A 19,701-nucleotide genomic window follows, 5' to 3' on the forward strand; every position below is an offset into this window, starting at 1 on the left:
CAACCAACCCCCCCCCCCAAAAAAAAAAAAAAAGAAAGAAATTGATTTCTCACAATTCTAGAGAGTTCTGTCCAATATCATGGTATTGACAAGTTTTACTTTTCTTAGTCCTTTTCTTTTTGCTTTCATATTTTTTTGTGTGTCCTTATAATGTCCTCATATAGCTTTTTTTCTTTGCCAGTACATCTTGCTGTCTTTTCCTGTTTTTATGAGCATTATTAGATACTTTTTTTTTTTTTTAGTAGGTCATGGGGCTTGAACTCTGGGCTTGGGTGCTATCCTTGTGCTCTTCAGCTCAAGGCGAGTGCTCCACCGCTTGAGCCACAGCGCCACTTCCGGTTTTCTAGTAGTTTATTGGAGAAAAGAGTCTCATGGACTTTCCTGCCCGGGCTGGCTTTGAACCGAGATCCTCAGATCTCAGCCTCCTGAGTAGCTAGGATTACAGGCATGAGCCACCGGCACCCAGCTTAGATCTCTTTTAAGAACTCATTTAAGCCAGGCACTAGTGGCTCATACCTAGGTACTCAGAAGGCTAAAATCTGAGGATCCTGGGTTGGAACTCAGCCCCACAGGAAAATCCATGAGACTCTTATTTCCAATAAACTATTCAGAAAAGGCTAGAAGTGGTGCTGTGGCTCAAGTGGTAGAGCACTAGCCTTGAACATGAAGAGGCTCAGGTCAGGGACAGTGTACAGGCCCTGAATTCAAGCCCCAGGACCTCCAAAAAAAACCCAAAGCTCATTTAACCTTAATTGCTTTTTGAAAGGTCTTGTCAGCAAATATTGTCAAGGAGAATATGTGATAACAGCTCAAAGACAGGGTGGTCATCAGTGTTTATGATTTCAAAGTGAGACATTTTTGAATAAATATTTTTGAATAAAAGTGAATATTATTATTACTAGCTAAGAGCAAAACTTGAATAATTCAGGGCAAATTGAGCTGTTTAGTCACCTTGACCAAAACTTAGTAGAAATTTGAATTAAGAAAAGTGCTGTTAGCCTTAATAGTTTTGAAAATAGAAGGAACTTAGACACATTTGGAAAAGACAAATAAATGAAAAAATGGAAAAGAAAAAAAAAATGTGTATTATGCATTATCTCAGTAAAAAATAGGGTCATCTAGCCAGGTTTTGGTGGCTCATGTCTATAATCCTAGCTACTCAGGAAGCTGAGAGCTGAGGATCACGGTTCAAAGCCAGCCCAGGCAGGAAAGGCTGTGAAACTTATCGCCAGTAAACTGCTGCGGCTCAAATGGTAGAATGCTAGCCTTGAACTGAAGAACTAAGGGACAGCGCTCAGGCCCAGAGTTCAAGCCCCATGACTGATCAAAAAAAAGATAATCTGTAATGTTAATATCTGGATTTGTTTGTGTGTGAACATGTGTGTTTCTGAATAGTTTACTACTTAACAGTTGCCTTGAGAATATATGTGTGAGATGGGAGCTGGTGGCTCATGTTTGTAATTTGTAATCCCAGCTCTATAGGAAACGAATGAGAGGATTGCAGTTTGAAGCAGTGCAGGCCAAAATTACCATGAAACCTCTTCTCAACTCATAGCTGGGCATGGTGTGTGTCTATCATCTTAAGCCTGTGGAAAGCTGAGATTGAGAGGATTATGGTTCCTGGAGCCTGAGCAGAAGTTTGAAACTACATGTCAGCCAAAGAAGCTGGATGTGGCCATGCATGCCTGTCATCCTAGCTACAATTGGAAGCCTAAAATGTATTGCGGTCCAAATGCCTAGGCTGCAAGTGACACCCCTCTCAAAAATAGCCCAGGCAATAAAAAGGTAGTAGCATACCTGCCGAGAAAACATGAGGCTCTGATTTCATATGCGCACATACTTTGATTATATGCATAAATATATAAATATGAATGCATATTGTATAAAGATAGGTTGCTTCTTGATTGGGTAAGTAGGTGACTGAGAGCTGACTCTGAGATTCTTCATTTTATATGTTTTGTATTTTGAGGTTTGGGCTACAAATGTTTTAGTAGTTAAGTAATAAATGACTAACTTTTTAATTATTTTAAAGTAAAAAATCATGTTCTACAGGTAAGTGGTAGCAATGATTGTACAGTATGAATATACTGAATGTTATAGACCATTAGCTCATTGTAATAATGAATTTATTTTACATGTATTTAACCTAAATTTGTAGTCCTCCTTCCTTTAGAAAGAGCACACAAATACATATGTACAGTCCAAACCCCAGCCCAGCCCTTTTCACAGTCTTTTACCAGGTGGTTAACCAAAAAGTCTTTGTGTTCATCATGGAGCTCGCACATTCCACCCCCTAGCCCCACCACCCCTGGCCTGGGTCATTTGAACTCATGCCACTGTTTCTCTGAATATTTTTGCTCAAGGCAAGTGCTCTACTATTTTGAGCCCCATCCATGAGTTTCGTGGCCTTTCCTGCCCAGGCTGGCTTTGAACCATGATCCTCAGATCTCAGACTCCTGAGTAGCTAGGATTACAGGCATGAAGCCACCGGCTTCCGGCAGATTGAGATTATTTTTGAGAAGAATATCTTCAATTAGATCCTCTTCTTGGTATGTCTTATCAGTTACTACATAATATTGAGAGACTTTATTTTTTGTGATACTAACTTTGATCATCAGGCTCATCTACTGTGTCTTAAATTTCTGCACTGCAAAGTTACTGACTTTTTCTTTGTTATCTGTGTATATCCTGAAGAGGATACTTTGAGACTGGGCACAGAAGCAAAACATTCCTGTTGCAGTGGTGGTGGTTTTTTTGTGGTCCTTATTTTATTTTCACATTTAAGGGACAGCTGTCCCTTCTCATTCATTTTTTCATTCATTCATTTATATATTTATTTAAGTATGCTGTGGGATATAACCTAGAATTATAAAAATTTATATTGTAACCCAGTTGATTATTGTTTCATTATTAGTGGTTCTTTTAGATTGTCGCCTATGCCTTTTCCTTTGCTTCCCAAATATGCTTTAAAATACTTCTTTATCTTCTTCCCTCACAAGATGCTCAAGCTTTCTTTCTTTCTTTCTTTCTTTTTTTGGTTAGTCATGGGGCTTGAACTCTGGGCCTGGGTGCTGTCCCTCAGCTTTTCAGCTCAAGGCAAGTACTCTACCACTTGAGCCACAGTGCCACTTCTGAGTGGTTTATTGGGGATAGGAGTCTCATGGAGTTTCTTGCCCAGCCTGGCTTTGAACTGAGATCCTCATATCATAGCCTCCTAAGTAGCTAGTATTACAGGCGTGAGCCACTGGCACCTGGCCATCTTTGTTTAAAAAAAAGAAACTGGTCACTTCTCTATGGAGAGCTGTTTCCTCTTAAAATAATAACAGGTCTATAAAAGAAATAGAAGAAAGAAAAATAATCCATATAACTCTAGCTTACTACACATTCTGAATTTGAATTGTTGCTTCTTGTGTCATTTCAGTGTGCCTATTTGCATGTTTCTCAGACTTGCCTGCCTATTAAAATCAGCTGAGAAATTTTTATAAATCCAATTCAGATGCTCAGGGTTTATTTTTCGTATGAATAAAATGAAAATCTGGAGAATCAGACCCTCAAATCACTGGGTTTTAAGGCTCCTTGGGTATTTGTAGTATGCAGCAAATTTAGGAACTGTTATTATATTTTTAACCCCTCTCTTTTTCTTGTAGTAATAGTGAGATCTAGAGTAGAGCCTTGAGTAAATTCAGATTTGGAGATGGGGAGATGTTTCTGTTTGTGAAGATTAATCCATGAGGTGAACACTTTTTAACTTTTTCATTACTTCTTTTTGGTACTATTACACTAGAAATTTTTGTCCTTCCCTCCCATTGATTGTTCTTACACATTTCCAGAAATCAGTCTATGATTCTGTTCCCCTGATTCTCTTCTTGAGAGTATCATGAATATGCTTTTTTTGTTGTTGTTGGAGGCAGAAAAATTATCAGGACTTCCCTCTGGAGACTATTATCATTGATAGTAGTCTGCTTTGATAATACATAAGTACATCAGACATAATACAGACTGGGCACCAGTGGCTTACAAATGTAGCTATTGAGGAGAATGAGACTTAAAGGATTTTGTTTTGAATCCAGCTTGGACAGAAAAATCTACAAATGGCAGATTGCCAGTCTATGGTCATGGCTTAAGTAGTGGACTACAAGCCAGCTGTGAGCAAGAACACTAAGTTAGAGCTTAAGGCCCCAAGTTCAAGTACAAAACCACAGCTATGAAAACAAACAGCAGCATAGCGTATCTAGAGTTAAATTTGCTTGTTTCTCAAACCTTCTTCGTTTTTTGTGTTTTCTCATTTATTCATTATCACATGTGCTGTGGTCTAGACAATATTCTATACATCAAAAATTCTCCTTAAGGAGATTTTTTGCTTGGCATATATCCTCCCATAGTCCCCTTTAGCAACATCTCATATCCTATCAGCTTATTACCATCTGTTGGTTTTCCTTTTTTTTTTTTTTTTAAGGTCCGGTCGTGGGGCCTGAACTCTGGGCCTGGGCGCTGTCCTTCAGCTCGTCAGCTCAAGGCTAGCGCTCTACCACTTGAGCCACAGCACCACTTCTGGCTTTTTTCTTTTTGCTTATGTGGTGCTGAGGAATCGAACCCAGGGCCTCATGCATGCGAGGCAAGTGCTCTACCACCTTCCCCAGCCCCTGTTGATTTTTCTTTTATCACTTTGCAGATTCAAAATGTGACAATTCAACTCTTGACCATGATCTTTAGAGCAGTACAAATGGGATAGTAGTTTTTTCCTTTACCACCAAGGTCTGTTTGCCACTGGGCAAGTGACTAAATCACATTGACTATTACTTATCCAGTATGTAAAATGGAATAAGAAGTTATCACCTCTAGGTTTGAACTGGAGGCATAGCTCAAGTGGTAAAGAGCCATCCTCAGGCAAAAGAGTCAAGCAAGAACAACAGGTCCTGAGGTAGAGCCCTAGTACTAACCCTTCTGACGTCTCCAAAAGGCTGTAGGCCAAACTGTCAGAGTACACAGGTATTTGAAGTGTGAAATATAATTCTACTTGTCCAACGAAGTATAAAATTATATGTCTGGGAATGTGCATTAGTGGTAGAGTGCCTGCCTAGCATGCATGAAGCCCTAGGTTCCATTCCTTAGTACCACATAAATTAAAAAAAGCCAGAGTGGCACTGTGGCTCAAGTAGTAGAGTTCTAGCCTGGAGCAAAAGAAGCCCAGAGACTATACTCAGGTCCTGAGTTCAAGCCCCAGGACTGGCCAAAAATAAAAATAAAAATGTATGTATATGTATGTATGTATGTATGTATGTATGTATGTGTGTGTGTGTGTGTCTGTGTGTGTGTGTGTCTGTGTGTGTGTGTGTGTGTGTGTAGAGAGAGAGAGAGAGAGAGAGAGAGAGAGAGAGAGAGAGAAAAGTCGGGGCAGGGAGTGTGGTAACATAGAGCTCAAGTAGGTGACTCCTATGCTTTACTGCTGTTCAAGGAACTTAGAGAATTGGAAACTGAGCAAGGCAAAGGCCAAATGTATTTCTTTAGTTTACTTAGGACTGGCCTACTCTCTAATGGTCTCTTTGATAAAGTACAAGATTTACAATAGCAGTTAAGGAATAGTACTTTCCTAAACTGTAATGTTTATGCAGGTCATCTGGGGATCTTGCTAAAATAGATTCTGTCAGTTTTAGGATGAAGTTTGGAATTCTGCATTTCTAACAATCTTTAAAAAAACATTTCTGCTTTACTGTGCATTTCATTTTGTGTGGCAAGAGTTTTGAGAGTTGGGTATCAGAGATATTTTATGTGAGATTCTTGATTCTTATCTAGGAATTATAAGAAGTTCTGTATCTATAATTGGATATATAGTATGTAGTTGCCTGGTATTGGATAATTGTGACTCTAGGTGCTCACTGTATGTAAAAACAAACCAACAATAATATCTTAAAATGCTTATCAAATCACTTGATGAATTGCTTAGAATTCCATAGCCAACACAGAAGAAATAGTTGTACTGTCAAAGCATGTAAATTCACTTTATAGACCACGATGATGACAATTTGCCTTGTGAAGGTTAAAATGTATTTGTAACTTAGTAACTAAATATCACTATCCTCCAATACTGTGAAATTTGTGAAATTTATGTAATCATTTAATCTCAATAAAAGATTATTATAAACTAAAAACAATTCATTGCCAAGATGAAGAACTACTAAAAATACAGATTAATTTATCAGACTCCTTCAGGATCTAGGATGTTCCTTTTCATGTTAACCAAATTTGTTGCCTGTTGAAGTAAGTATTGCATCATCAAAGTTCCTATGCATTGAATCTTAGACATTGCCCTGAAGAATAATTAAAAGTAAATTAAGTGGTATTGTTATTGCTGCATTGCTTATGCTGTTGATAGGGTATTGTTTATCTTTTAAAGGTAAGAATATATGGGATGTGTGTGTACCTGGACACGGGTGTCTGTGAACATGCAGATTTTCTTCCTTGTATGAGTACTCCTGTGAAATCTTACAGTGCTTTTGAATCTTGCTTTCTTTCTCATCACAGGGATTTTTTGCCAGGTGGCAGAAGAGATTATACAGTCCAAGTTCAGCTGAGGTAAGTTTGAAAAATTTTGTTTCTATAATTTTGCCCATGTTAACTGTATACATGTCCCTGAATTTGAAAACACAGAAGCATGTTTGAGTAAACTAAGAAAGGTTTTCTTTTTCTTTAAATACAGACTTTGCCTGGCTGAGACAAGTTGCCCTCAAGAAGATAACTATCCCAATAGTCTATGTATAAAAGTAAATGGAAAGCTGTTTCCTTTGCCTGTAAGTTGCTTTTTATTCATCACATGCTTATGTAAGCTTAGAATAAACACTGACAATGTCTAGAAACAGGACAACTTAGTACCAGTAAATAGTTCTAACATCCCAACTAAATATAGTTTTTTTTCCTGGAATAATCTATAGTTAATTTCAAGTCTAGAGAAGATGAGCTTAGAAAATCTTGCTTTAGAATTAAAGAGATGCTCTGAAAGACTCTTGGAATCTCATCAGACAGCTGAATGTAGCTCTTGAATATAGGACAGCATGTTGTGGTGGATGTCTGGTTTGCTAAGACTAGAGCTGAAATGACATTTTGGAAAACAGAAGCTGCTGAGAATGATTGGCCACAGAATTCTAAATTCCATGTTTGTTCCTTGATGATTTCAGTTAGGTGAATGCAATGATATTTTGATGGGTAACCTGAGATACGTACGTGTGTGTGTGTGTGTGTGTGTGTGTGTGTGTGTGTGTTTGTGTAATGTGAATGAATAATAACCTTTTTCTTATGTAATATTTGAGTGTCAAATCTCTGACTTCTAGTCAAGTCTTAAATAGTGCTTAAGTTAGTGAATTTCTGACTATCAATTTGCACTGAAGCATGCAATGTTTTATTAAATTGGTGCAGTTATATAGAAGCCCAACAAAGCCATAACAATAATAAAATACCTATAGTCTGATCCATTTGTTAAGTACTACAAAGTGTAGGTATATTTGTTGTAACTGAAGTTCTCTGAGAACAAAAACCCTCCTGGTATATATCATGCTGCTATGTCAGCAAAATATATCATGGCAGCTGTTCCAGTGATATGAAAGCTGTTTAGCATATTCACTGAGCATGAGTCTTGGCTCTGGAATGAGTGTATAACAATTTTACTATTAGCAGCTGAGCAGGTCAGACAGAGAATAGCCTGGACTCTACGGTATCTCAGAGCCTAATGCTTATAACTGAGTTGGATCTGACTTTTCTTATTTGTTAAAAAGTCTTATTCTTAGCTTATGGACTTTGAAACTTGAAATATGGTTGTCCCATGAATTTCATATTCGTGAATGTCTACAGATTTTTCAGGGCTTGAACACCACATCAGTGATGGGCTTTTCTTAAAGATGCTCAAGACTGAAATCAATGTACTGTCCTCTGTAATACAAAAGGGAAAATTATACAGACTGAATAGATACTGTCAGGGAGGGTTGCTTATGTGGTCCTGTACATGTTCAAAAGTCAGGTGGGAACTTTGCCTCACACATTCTGGCTTCCAGCAATGGGATTCCTAAAAGCTCTCTTTCATTTAGATGGATTGTACAAAAAAGTCCTACTTAGAGTTAAAGGATAACTGATGGTTGGTGAGATGTATGAGGAAGGAAGCCTGACAGAATTATAGATTACAAAATGACTCTGTTTACTTTCAAGTATCTTTTCATATTCAATTTTCTTTGCCTTTAACCTTTGGCTGTGGCTGATTTCTTTTCTCACTATCCTTAAAGAACAAACTATAGATCCTTGTTGATATCTACATATTTACTCTCTCTCTCTTTTTATTTTTTATTTTTTTGGGTGGTCGTGGGTCTTCAACTCTGGGCCTAGGCACTGTCCCTGAGTTCCTCAGCTCAAGGTGAGCACTTTACTTCTTGAGCCACAACACCACTCTGGTTTTCTGGTGGTTAATTGGAGATAAGGGTCTCACAGATTTTGCTGCCTGGGCTGGCTTTGAACCTCGATCCTCAGATCTCAGCCTCCTGAGTAGCTAGGATTACAAGTGTAAGCCACTGGCACCCTGCTACATATTTACTCTTAACAGACCAACCCAGTATATCATTATGTGTCTTTGCCAGTAATAGACTGTGTCCAAAATGTATGAGGTTTTGCTTAACACTTTGCCATTTCTACAGAAAATACAGTAGATGTAAATGTATACACACACTAGTTACATCAAACTTCTAAATTGGACAACTCAGTGTCTTCATGGATGAGGTCTGCAACTCTGCTGTGGTAGCTATGAATTTGTAACTCTTCTAGTCCTTTTTAGAGAAAAAAAATTAGATAGTTGGCCAGTTCCTCTGTGACATTGTTAAGCCAATAATAACTGCTGTACCAACTAACCCTTGATACATCATTAGGCTATTTGGGAACATAACAGTTAGTACATAAAGTATCCTTTGTCTGATGAGTCTGCCACTTACCCTTTGGGCCAGGGGCAATTGAGAAGGAGAAGAAGAAATAGAGCATTGGGAGAAAGGCAACGACATACTTCAAAAAAGGAAGGCAATAGGGAAGACTTGCCTGATTCAGATAAAACCATCCTAGAGAAAATCAAACACTAGCCTTCAGTAAATATGGAACAACTGGTGTAAATTGACTTGAAACTGATGAACTTGTTAGATCACTTGTAGAACCACAATTACTATTTTTTAGGATGTGAACTATAGAGTATAAATGTAAAGCATGATTTTTAGGGATTATGAGTATGCTGCAGCTGCAGAGGAAGAAAGCTTCATTGAGTGAGTCTGTAGTAGGTGCATTGAATTCTAGAGCCTTGGGGATCTTGTTAAAATTCAAAGCACCACTAACAAGTCACAAAAAAGAATATAAATTGATATGTATTCCTTACCCATGATCTTGAGGAATAAGGTTGATATGATCATGACACTTCTCATGATAGCCCTAAACCTCTTTGAATTTGTGACTTTCCTTGTGTGACTGTATTAAAATATGTAGTCATTGAGGATCCACAGCAGTTGACTATTATATTGCATGTACAGAATAAATAGAATGCGAAATTGCATTATGTCTTGACCATAGTTATGTGCCTGGACTTTTATTTATTTTTTGTCAGTCATGGGGCTTGAATTCTGGGCTTGAGTGCTGTCCCTCTGCTCTTCAGCTCAAGGTGAGCGCTCTACTACTTGAGCCACAGTGCCACTTTAGGTTTTCTGGTGGCTTATTGAAGATAAGAGTCTCATAGACTTTGCTGCCCAGGCTGGCTTTGAACCATGATCCTCAGATCCTCAGGATTACAGCATGAGCCACTGGTGCTTGACTCTGGACTTTTATTTTAAGGGTCAAACAATAGTGAAATCAGCCTATTTACTGCTTTGAGATAGTAAGTTCTATAAAACACTTGGGTTCTCTTTTAATACAGGGAAGACAGTCAGTATCTCAGAGAAGAGGTTACAAGGTAACGGACAAGCGGTCCTCAGTCATTCCTCCATCTTTAATGATTGTCTGTGTACAGACTGAAAGCCATGAATAAAATGCCATATGTTTAGGAAGAAGGGAAAAAGCTATTTACTTAGCTGAGTAGTTGGGTTATTTTTATGTTTTAATGATCAGCATTTCTGTTAAATCTGTGGAGCTATAAAGTTGGGTGGGGAACAAAAATATGAGCCAGGTGCTCGTGGCTAATGCCTGTAATCCTAGCTCCTTAAGATGCTGAGATCTGAGGATCAGGGTTTGAAGCCAGCCTGCACAGGAAAGTCCCTGAGGCTCTTATCTCCAGAAAAGCCTTAAGTGTCACTGTGGCTCAAGTGGTAGAGGTCTAGAATTGAGCAAAAGAAGCTCAGGGACAGCACCCATACCCAGATGTAGTTCAAGCCCCTGGACTGGCAAAAAAAAAAAAAAAAAAAAAAAAAGAAGAGGAGGAGTAGGAAAGAAAAGAAAAAGAAATATGATGGTTTCTTTTTAATACATAGATGTTACCAAACTGAGAAATCTTAAATTTTCTAAAATAATATTTGGGTTTGAAAACTAGTCTGAAATGTTTTGTGGCTATTTTTGAGAATTGAGTTTACTGTGACCAAAAATAAGTGTTTTTTTCTTTAAAACAAAATCAGACTAATGAGTTTTTTATTAACCAGACTCAAAAGACTTTAATCATCACTTTGATATTCACTTAGACACTCTTTTTTTAATTCCAAAGTTTTCACTTTCCCACCCTAGTTTGGTTTTGACTGGGGCCTCCTAAAATGAGTCATTTCAAAGAGTAGTAGTTTCCTATAAAAAGGAAGAAGATTCATAGGTAATATGGCAGGATATCAGTATCTTTATAATGATGGAATGTGGATTTTTGTTGTTGTTGGTCATGGGGTTTGAACTTGGGGCTTTAAGGGTGCTGTCCCTGAGCTTTTGTGCTCAAGGATAGTGCTCCACTTCCAGTTTTCTGGTTGTTAATTGGAGATGAGTCTCTTGGACTTCCCTGCCTGAGCTTGGCTTTGAACCATGATTCTCAGATCTCATTCACCCACATGAGCCACCAGCACCCAGCCAGAATGTAGAATTTTATTTTTCTATTTTATTAGACTAGTTTTTAGGATAAAATAAAAATGTCCTAGTGGCCAGATACTAGTGGCTTATGCCTGTACTCCTAACTACTCAGGAGACTGAGATATCAGGATTGTGGTTTGAAGATACCCCAGACAGGAAAGTGTGTTATCTCCAATTAACCACCAGAAAACCAGAAGTGGAGCTGTGTTTCAATGTGGTAGAGCACTGTCCTTGAGCGAAAAAGCTCAGGGACAGCATCTAGGCTCTGAGTTCAAGCCCCATGTCCAATAAAAACAACAACAACAAAAATGACTTAGTAGAACCAAAATTAGGCTATTTGTATTTCAGAAAATATTTAATCCCCTACAATTTTTTTAAATTGTTATAGGGCTATGCACCTCCACCTAAAAATGGGATTGAACAGAAGCGCCCTGGACGCCCTTTGAATATTACTTCTTTAGTTAGATTGTCTTCAGCTGTGCCAAATCAGATTTCTATTTCTTGGGCATCTGAAATTGGAAAGGTAAGACTTCTCTCCCCTAGGTAGTGAGAGTGACTTCACTTAGGATGCTAGCTCCATGTCTTACAGTTTTCTTGTTGTTAATTTCTGAAAAGCAGTAGCTTTCAATTGAGGGGTGGTATTTGGAAATTCTTAAGGAAGATCGTGGTCTGACATCATCAGCCCAGACAAATAGCTATCTGAAAACTAATTAAAAAGCAGAAGAGAACTGGGGGAAGTGGGGTGGGGCTATGACTTAAAAAAAAAAAAATTAAACACTGACTCAGGTTTAGTCTTGTCTCTTCATTTTGCATGAAAGTAAATGGAAATGTGTATTTTTTTTATTCCTTAAAGTAATTGTTGTGTATATACTTGGTATGTTAATAAACCAAAGCTTTGAGTAAGTATGAAGAATTAAAAAAAATTTCATGTCTTTGTGTGGGACATTGTTCAGTGTACTCACATTCTGAATAGAAATAATTTCTTTCCAGCTTGGAATCAATAATTAATAGTTAAGGTAACACATAGCCATTTCGTTAAAAATAATCGCATAGAGTCAGGCATCGAAACACTTGTTTATAATCCTAGCTTTTCAAGAGGCAAAGAAAGGAAGATTGAGACTTTTAAGTAACCCGGCCAAACCTATCAAAATTGCATGAGACCTTATCTGGAAAGGAAACTAAACTGAAAAGGGCTGGAGGCATAGTTCAACGGGGCTTGCCTCAGAAGTACAAGATCCTGAGTTCAATACCAAAATTGAAAAAAACGTTTTTTAAAGAATTGCTTTTTTTTTGGATGTGAGGGCAATCTGGCTGCGACATCTGTCACCCCATTGATCGCCAGGGTTGATTCGGCTGATCTGGCTGGCTAGGCGGGTGTCCCCTTCCTCCCTCACTGCTCCATGTGCGTCTCTCCCGAAGCTGCGCGCTCTGTCGAAGAGGACGACCATCCCTGATAGAGGAGGACTGGTCTTCCGTCAAGGGTATACAATAGCTGCGCTCCCCTGCTAGAACCTCCAAACAAGCTCTCAAGAATTGCTTTTTTATACACTTTTAGGTTGATGAATATAGCTTTCTGCTCATAATACAATTGGTTAACGCATCTGTCATCCTAGCCATTCAAGAAATGTAAATAGGAGGGTTGTAGTTCAGGCTGGCCTAGCCAAAATGTAAGAGACCCTGTTGAAGGGAACAAAATCCTCCAAAAGGTCTGAAGGGGATAGTTCATGTGGTAGAGGGCATGCCTAGCAAGTGCGAGGGCCTGAATTCAAACTTTAGACCAAGAATCTTACTATTTTATGGATGGAGAAATAGAGGCATATGTTTAAAGAATGTTTGTTTTTACCTATTGAGATGATTACAGAGTTGGAAATAACTTGCAATTTTTTGTGTGGTATTGGAATTTGAAGTCAGGGCCTCAGAGTTGGTTAGGCATGCATTCTGCCACTTGAGCAGCACCTTTTAGAGTTGGTTATTTTCAAGATAGGGTCTCAGTTTATGGCTAGCCTGGACTGTGATCTTCTTACTAGTACTCTAGTACTCCTGTATCATTGGAAATAATGGACATATGCCACTCTACCCAGTCATTGGGTAAGATGGAGTTTCTTTGACATTTTTTGCCTAAGCTGGCCTTCAGCATTAATCACTCCATCTCTGCCTCCCAAGTAGCTAGGATTACAGGCTTGAGCTACTATACCCATCTTAATTTACAAATATTTGAATAAATTAGTATACACATTGAAGACTGGGCCATTGTGCCACATATTTACTATTAGTTCTTTTTCATAAAGCAATTAATGGACTTAAAATTTGTACAATGTATTGAGTATTCAGTTATTTCAAACAACATTTAAAAGTAAAATACTTGGTTTGACAACTATTAAAGTATATCATTATTGTGAATCTTTTAAATAAAAAAGATGAATAAAATCTGTTGAATTAAAAAATATTTGTAGTAAAATGGGAATATAGGATATTTCAGTGTAAATTACATTTCACCTCATAATAGCTAACAGAGGCTCCTTTGTGTCAGATCTGTTAGGTATGGAACTGGATGCTATTATTTTCTGGCCTTGACTTTTGGGTTTTATTTCTTCATAGCAGCTGCCCTCTTCTGGTAAAATGACTACTGAGGAAGTAGAATTAATTTGTCAAAGCTTTCCTCAGAAAAAAGTGATACTGTCTTCATTTGAATGATTTTCTACAAGCATGTAACATGTAGTCTCTTCTTCAGAATTAGAACTTTTGAATTCTGGGCTTGGAACATTTAGTCAGACTACTGGCATTTTAACTATTTCAGCAGTGAAACCCTCTTGTAAATAAAAATATGAGAGCATTTTTACAGAAGTAGATCAAAGCAGGATTCTGGTTGGAAGTGAATATGGGAGAGTACATTCTCAGGATGACTCCTATTATTAGCATCATTTACAAACCACCATGGAAGCTATTTATCAAACTACTAGATACTGTAAAAATAAATGCTTGAGAAAGTCTTATATTACTATGGAGTCATTTCCCTGAAAAGACCTTCTTGATTTTGTCACCATCCCATTGGTCTTTCTGCAGATTTTATTTTGAACGTTATTTTCAGAAACCAATTTCTTAGGTAATTGGATTTTTATATAGGACAGTATCTTGTCTAATGGAGAGATTTTTTTTATTTTGTTTTGTGTTTTGGATTTTTTTCAGAATTACTCCATGTCTGTGTATCTTGTACGGCAGCTCACATCAGCCATGCTACTACAGAGATTAAAAATGAAAGGTATTAGGAATCCTGACCATTCCAGAGCACTAAGTAAGTAATGTTTGTAATAGTGAACATATGAGATGCTATGTTCGGAAGGAGACCAAATTCTCATATACATATTAATTTGTGGTATTTATTGCATTTCTGTTATATTAACTTACCTTGTATGCAGAGTAACTTGTACATATTGTCTGCTGAAAGAAATCACACACATTGCCATGTACACATTGTTTTATTCAAAATTTAAAAATTATTGGAAATAACTAGTAAACTAATAAAAATAGTAATGAGCATTTGCTAGAAAAGAATTGAAGTTCAGGGTACTGCCATCATGTTCCTCTCCTAATTATTACTTTGTTCTGAAGTGTTAAAAGCAACTTCGGTTTTGTAGCTCTTCTTGATGAGCAATCTTGCTTTTAGAGAGAAATACTAAAAATTCAATTACGTATGTGATCTGTAGTTTGTAGAATCCTAATTTCAAATATGAAGAATATTGTCTTGTTTAGAACATAAGTATTCAACATTTTGTGTTTCTAGGCCCTTTTGAAGAAAAGTAGGGAATTTTGAAATAGGATGTATTTCTATAGTTCTGCTCATATGTCAACATTAATATTTAAAGTTGTTACTATTTTGTCTCTCTTAAAAGTTAAAGAAAAACTTACTGCAGATCCTGATAGTGAAATTGCTACTACTAGTCTTCGGGTATCCTTGATGTGTCCTGTAAGTAAAGTGACAAAACATTCTGGTCTGTTTTAGTTTTTTTTTTACAAAGTACTAGTTTTCAATAAAAGTAAGGGTAGGATGAATGTTATATTTCAATAGAATTCCAAACTCAAGTTTTTGTTTTGTTTTTTCCATTTAGGAATCTATGAGTAAGCTTTCTAGTTCATGACAGAATGATAACCCAAAAGACTATTATATCAAGTGCCAATATATATGTTGGTTGAGAATAATCTTACAGTAATTACATAACTAATCCATAGCGAATAAATATACATTGTTGGCTTCTTTGACAAGAATATATATTGTATTGAAAAACACCAGTAATTTTGCTAGGGCCTGAATGCTAATTTGTAGTTTTGCCTTAATAAGTTAAGGTGTGTGGAATATATTTTTAAATCATGTAGTCAGCTACTCTGAGATCCTTCCATGTGCTTGACACTGAGCTAATTATGGGAGAAACTACTGAGAACTTACTATGAACTCTATGAGAAAAGTTATGGAATCAGGAATTATGTAGTTTGGGGAGCATTTGATTACTACCGAGGTAATAAACAGCCTTGTTTTCATTATGTGTAATCTACCTCTGACTTACAGTTTACATATCTCAAAAAACTGAAATGATATTTGAAAAATAGGGTAGTCAAAATGAATTTTTAAAAATCTTGCTGGGGGGGGGCAGGGAAGGTGGCTCAGTGGTAGAGCGCTTGCCTTGCATGCCTGAGGCCCTGGGTTCGATTCCTCAGCACCACAGAAGCAAAAAGAAAAAAGCCGGAAGTGGTGCTGTGGCTCAAGAGGTAGAGCACTAGCCTTGAGCTGAAATGCTGAGGGACAGTGCCCAGGCCCAGAGTTCAGGCCCCACGACTGGACCCCCACCCTCCAAAAAAAAAAAAAATCTTGATGGGAATAAGTCTTGGTTTTCTTCTGTATTCTGATCATCTGTATGGTTTCTTCAGAAATTAGGAGCATTTCTGGATCCTGTGAGGCTTTCTTTGTTTAAACCAGTTTCTTTATTGTATTCCCTGTCCTGTAGTTAGGAAAAATGAGGCTGACAATCCCATGCCGTGCAGTGACTTGTACACATCTGCAGTGTTTTGATGCTGCCCTTTACCTACAAATGAATGAGAAGAAGCCTACCTGGATTTGTCCTGTGTGTGACAAAAAAGCTGCCTATGAAAGTCTGATATTAGATGGGTAAGTGCACCCTCTACCCTTTTTCTAGTACTGAGAATCTAACCAAGGACCTTAAAAATGTTATACCCATAGCCTAGTTAGTGTAACACTTAACAGTTACTAGCTCTGTGTTCATTAAATCCTAATGTAAATTTTACTCTAGCGTAAAGTCCACGTTTATACATTTTCTGTTTTATATTTAATTATGTCTTACTTTCAAACAATGGTTAGTGGCTCTTTTGTCTTTATACAAGTTCAGTGTTCCTTTTGTGTAATGCTTAGAACCATGTTGTTTAGAGTTTGGAGTTTTTCAGATTTTGCTATACTTAAGTTGTATATCCCTAATCTGAAAATTCTTAACCTAAAATGTTCTGCTACTTGTTAGTGCTTAAAAGTGTTTTGGATTTTCATATTATGATGCTCAGCCTATAATATGAATTGTATTGGGGCAAGTGGGTATATAGTTTCCTTTTAATTTTATTTTCTAAGTCATATAGAAGTCCATAAGGTAAAGTGATGCTTAGTGATATCATTTTGTCTACCTACACCTTCTTGTAATAGCAGTTAAGGTCTTTGAAAAAAACAAAATAAAACCAAAAGAAGGTAATAGGATAGTTACAGTCACATTATATCAGTAAGTTTTAATCTATAATTTCATGTTCAGGTTATCCTTATATTACTTACATTAAAATTTTGAACATTCTGCTGGGTACCGGTGGCTCATGCCTGTAATCCTAGCTACTCAGGAGGCTGAGATCTGAGGATCGCGGTTCCAAGCCAGCCCACGCAAGAAAAGCCCGGGAGACTCAGCAATGATAATAAACTACTCAAAAAACTAGGAGTGGCGATGCGGCTCAAGTGGTACAGTGCTAGCTTTGAGCTGAAGAGCTCAGGGACAGCGCCCAGGCCCAGAGTTCAAGGCCCATGACCAAAGGAAAAAAATGTTCTTTGAACATTATATAATTTTCAGTTTTTTAATTTTTAAGATGACACTTTAAAGATTGTATGTCATCCATATACCACTGTTAAGATTTAGAAAGTAAAATTCATGAAACGAATCAATCCTATCCTGTGATGTTTACTTTGTTATTAACATATTAAAAGGATTCAAGTCATTTTAATTTGTATATTAAAAAGTAAAATTCATGGAACGAATCAATCCTATCCTGTGATGTTTACTTTGTTATTAACATATTAAAAGGATTCAAGTCATTTTAATTTGTATATACATACAATTTTCACTAAATATATACAGTGAAAAGCAGTGTAGGTCTTTAAAGATACATAGCAGTTTTTACTTTTTATTTCAATAGTTATACAGTGGTTTCAATTTAACATGTCCATTTATGTGTATAATACATCTTAACTCATGTCATACCTTCCATCAGCTGTTACTTGCCTTCCTCCGTCTGTCACAACTGTCTCTTCAAGGTTTGATTGGGTACAAGTTGGGCAGGTTGATATGTGCTTCTCCTTCCAGCTCTCTTTCCAGCTCCTACCAGGAAGTGTAAATAGGAGAGTTAAGGCCCAGGGTGACCCAAACATAAATGAGAGACCACATCTGAAAGAGAATGAATACAAAAAGGGCTGGGACAGGCTTAAGTACTGTTTGGCAAACTCAAGGCCCTGAGTTCAAACCCCATCTTCCTCCAGAAGAAAGGTTTTTGAAGAATAATGTACTGTGGAAAGAACAAACAGGACAGTAATGAGTAAATGGAACTTTGACTTTTCTAAACTTTCGCTGTGTTATTTTTGTCATTTTTTTTTTAGCTTATTTTGAGGTAATTTTAAACTTAAAAAAGTTGCAACACTATCACGAAGCTTTTCCAGTATAACTTTGACCCTGATGCATTAGTTGTTAATCATCTGCCACAATTTTTGCTCACATTCTCTCAAAATATATGGAATATCTATTTTTCTACTATTGGTAGAATTCTTTTGAATGATCAGGAAATTGCATATGTCTCATATCCCTTTGCCTTCCATATTTCAGGGTAGACATCCCATACTCTATTACTTCTTCTCAAATTGTCTTGTGATAGTAACATTTTTGAAGGTATAATTGTGTGTGTGTGTGTATGTGGAGTTCTCCTTAAGATAAATGGTTAGAAATGCCAGTACAAAGAAAATGTATGTCCTTCAGATTTCTCTATTGTTATGATGCCACCTGGGTATTAGCAGTTTTGCTGTGCTTATAAATCATTTCATTCTACTACTGGCAACATGTATATTACCCACTTCTCAAGTCTGTTCACTGGATTTACTTGTAAAATCTTATCTTCTCTATGTCGGTTTTCTAATTGGGAAAATTAACACATTGGTCTGATCTATTCCTCCTTCCTTCTCTTTTGGGATAGGATAATAGTCTCAGAGACAAGACTAGCCTTGAACTCACTATGTAGTTTAGGCTAACTTCAGACTCTTGGTCCTCCTGTCTCTGCCTCCTTAGTGCTGAGATCAGAGACAGGTGCCACCACATCCACCTCAGGATTGTAATTTCTACTTTTTATGTTTTCAGAATTGGAGCTTTGGTTAGGTTTAGTTTTGAGGCTGTCTCAAATACAGATCAGGCTGACCTGGAACTCATGATTCTCCTGCCTCTACCCTCCATTGCTTGTATTAATGATGTGTGCCACAGTGCCAGGCTTAGGTAGTTCTTTATTTCATATATTGATCATTATAATATCTTTTATGGTTTATATTTTGCTGTTTCTTTTTTCCCTACTTTTTCATAAGTGGTTATTATATATTGGAGTTATTAATTTCTCTGTTGTTAATTTCTCTGGTAGAGTAAATGTTTTCCCAATTTGTTTGACTTTTAATTATACTTATTGTGACTTTTTTCTTTCGTAATATTTACATTTTGATTTCATTATCCCTGTCTCGTCTTTCTGTCTTTTCTGTCTGTTTCTAGAGTCTCTATATAAACATTCACTTATTTTTCATCAGGTATATGAATTTTATGGCATTTTTTAGTTATGCAGTTTGTTTTGTCATATATTCCTTCAAGAATATACATCACAGGTGGGAAGGGATAGGAAGGGGAAACAAAGGAGGAGGCAACAATGCTTGATAAGAAATGTACTTATTATCTTGCCCATGTAATTATAACTCCTCTGTACGGTATTTTCACAAATAAAAAAAAGAATATACATCACACAGTACTTACTGATGCCTGTTCTGTGTCAGGTACTGGTCCTTAAATTGTAGGATATAATAAAAAAAATTGGTATATTAAGTTATTAAATGTTATGAAGGCAAAGAACAGCAAAGACTATATGAGGACAGTTGGGAATAGGGAAGAAATGTTAGGATAGGGACTAGGTAAACCCCTTTTAGTATAAGTCCCTTCTATCCCCTTCTTCACCCACCACCCCGATTGCTTAGTGTGAATATTGTCTAATGAATAAGCTCTTCCTTGTGATAGTGTCTGTTGGAGGTCTTTTGCTTTTCTATACAAATGTGCAGAATTAGATTTTTATTTGTATTGCCTTGACTGTAGATAAAATTGGGGTAACAAG

General features: G+C 37.0%; 1 protein-coding gene across 10 annotated transcripts in view; it reads left to right on the forward strand.

The window, feature by feature from the left end:
- Nucleotides 1-19,701, forward strand: part of Pias2 (protein inhibitor of activated STAT 2) — a 98,257-nt gene that overhangs the window by 35,910 nt on the left and 42,646 nt on the right. For all 10 annotated transcript variants that reach the window (XM_070029220.1, XM_070029210.1, XM_070029214.1 and 7 more), the window contains exons 4-9: nucleotides 6,523-6,573; nucleotides 6,698-6,788; nucleotides 11,432-11,566; nucleotides 14,230-14,335; nucleotides 14,934-15,007; nucleotides 16,041-16,201. In XM_070029220.1, coding sequence (XP_069885321.1) covers nucleotides 6,523-6,573; nucleotides 6,698-6,788; nucleotides 11,432-11,566; nucleotides 14,230-14,335; nucleotides 14,934-15,007; nucleotides 16,041-16,201 — 618 coding nt within the window. The remainder of the gene's footprint in view (nucleotides 1-6,522; nucleotides 6,574-6,697; nucleotides 6,789-11,431; nucleotides 11,567-14,229; nucleotides 14,336-14,933; nucleotides 15,008-16,040; nucleotides 16,202-19,701) is intronic.

Source organism: Dipodomys merriami, unplaced genomic scaffold (assembly GCF_024711535.1).
Source record: "Dipodomys merriami isolate MVZ:Mamm:240054 unplaced genomic scaffold, mDipMer1.0.p SCAF_2, whole genome shotgun sequence".
Taxonomy (NCBI): Eukaryota; Metazoa; Chordata; class Mammalia; order Rodentia; family Heteromyidae; genus Dipodomys; species Dipodomys merriami.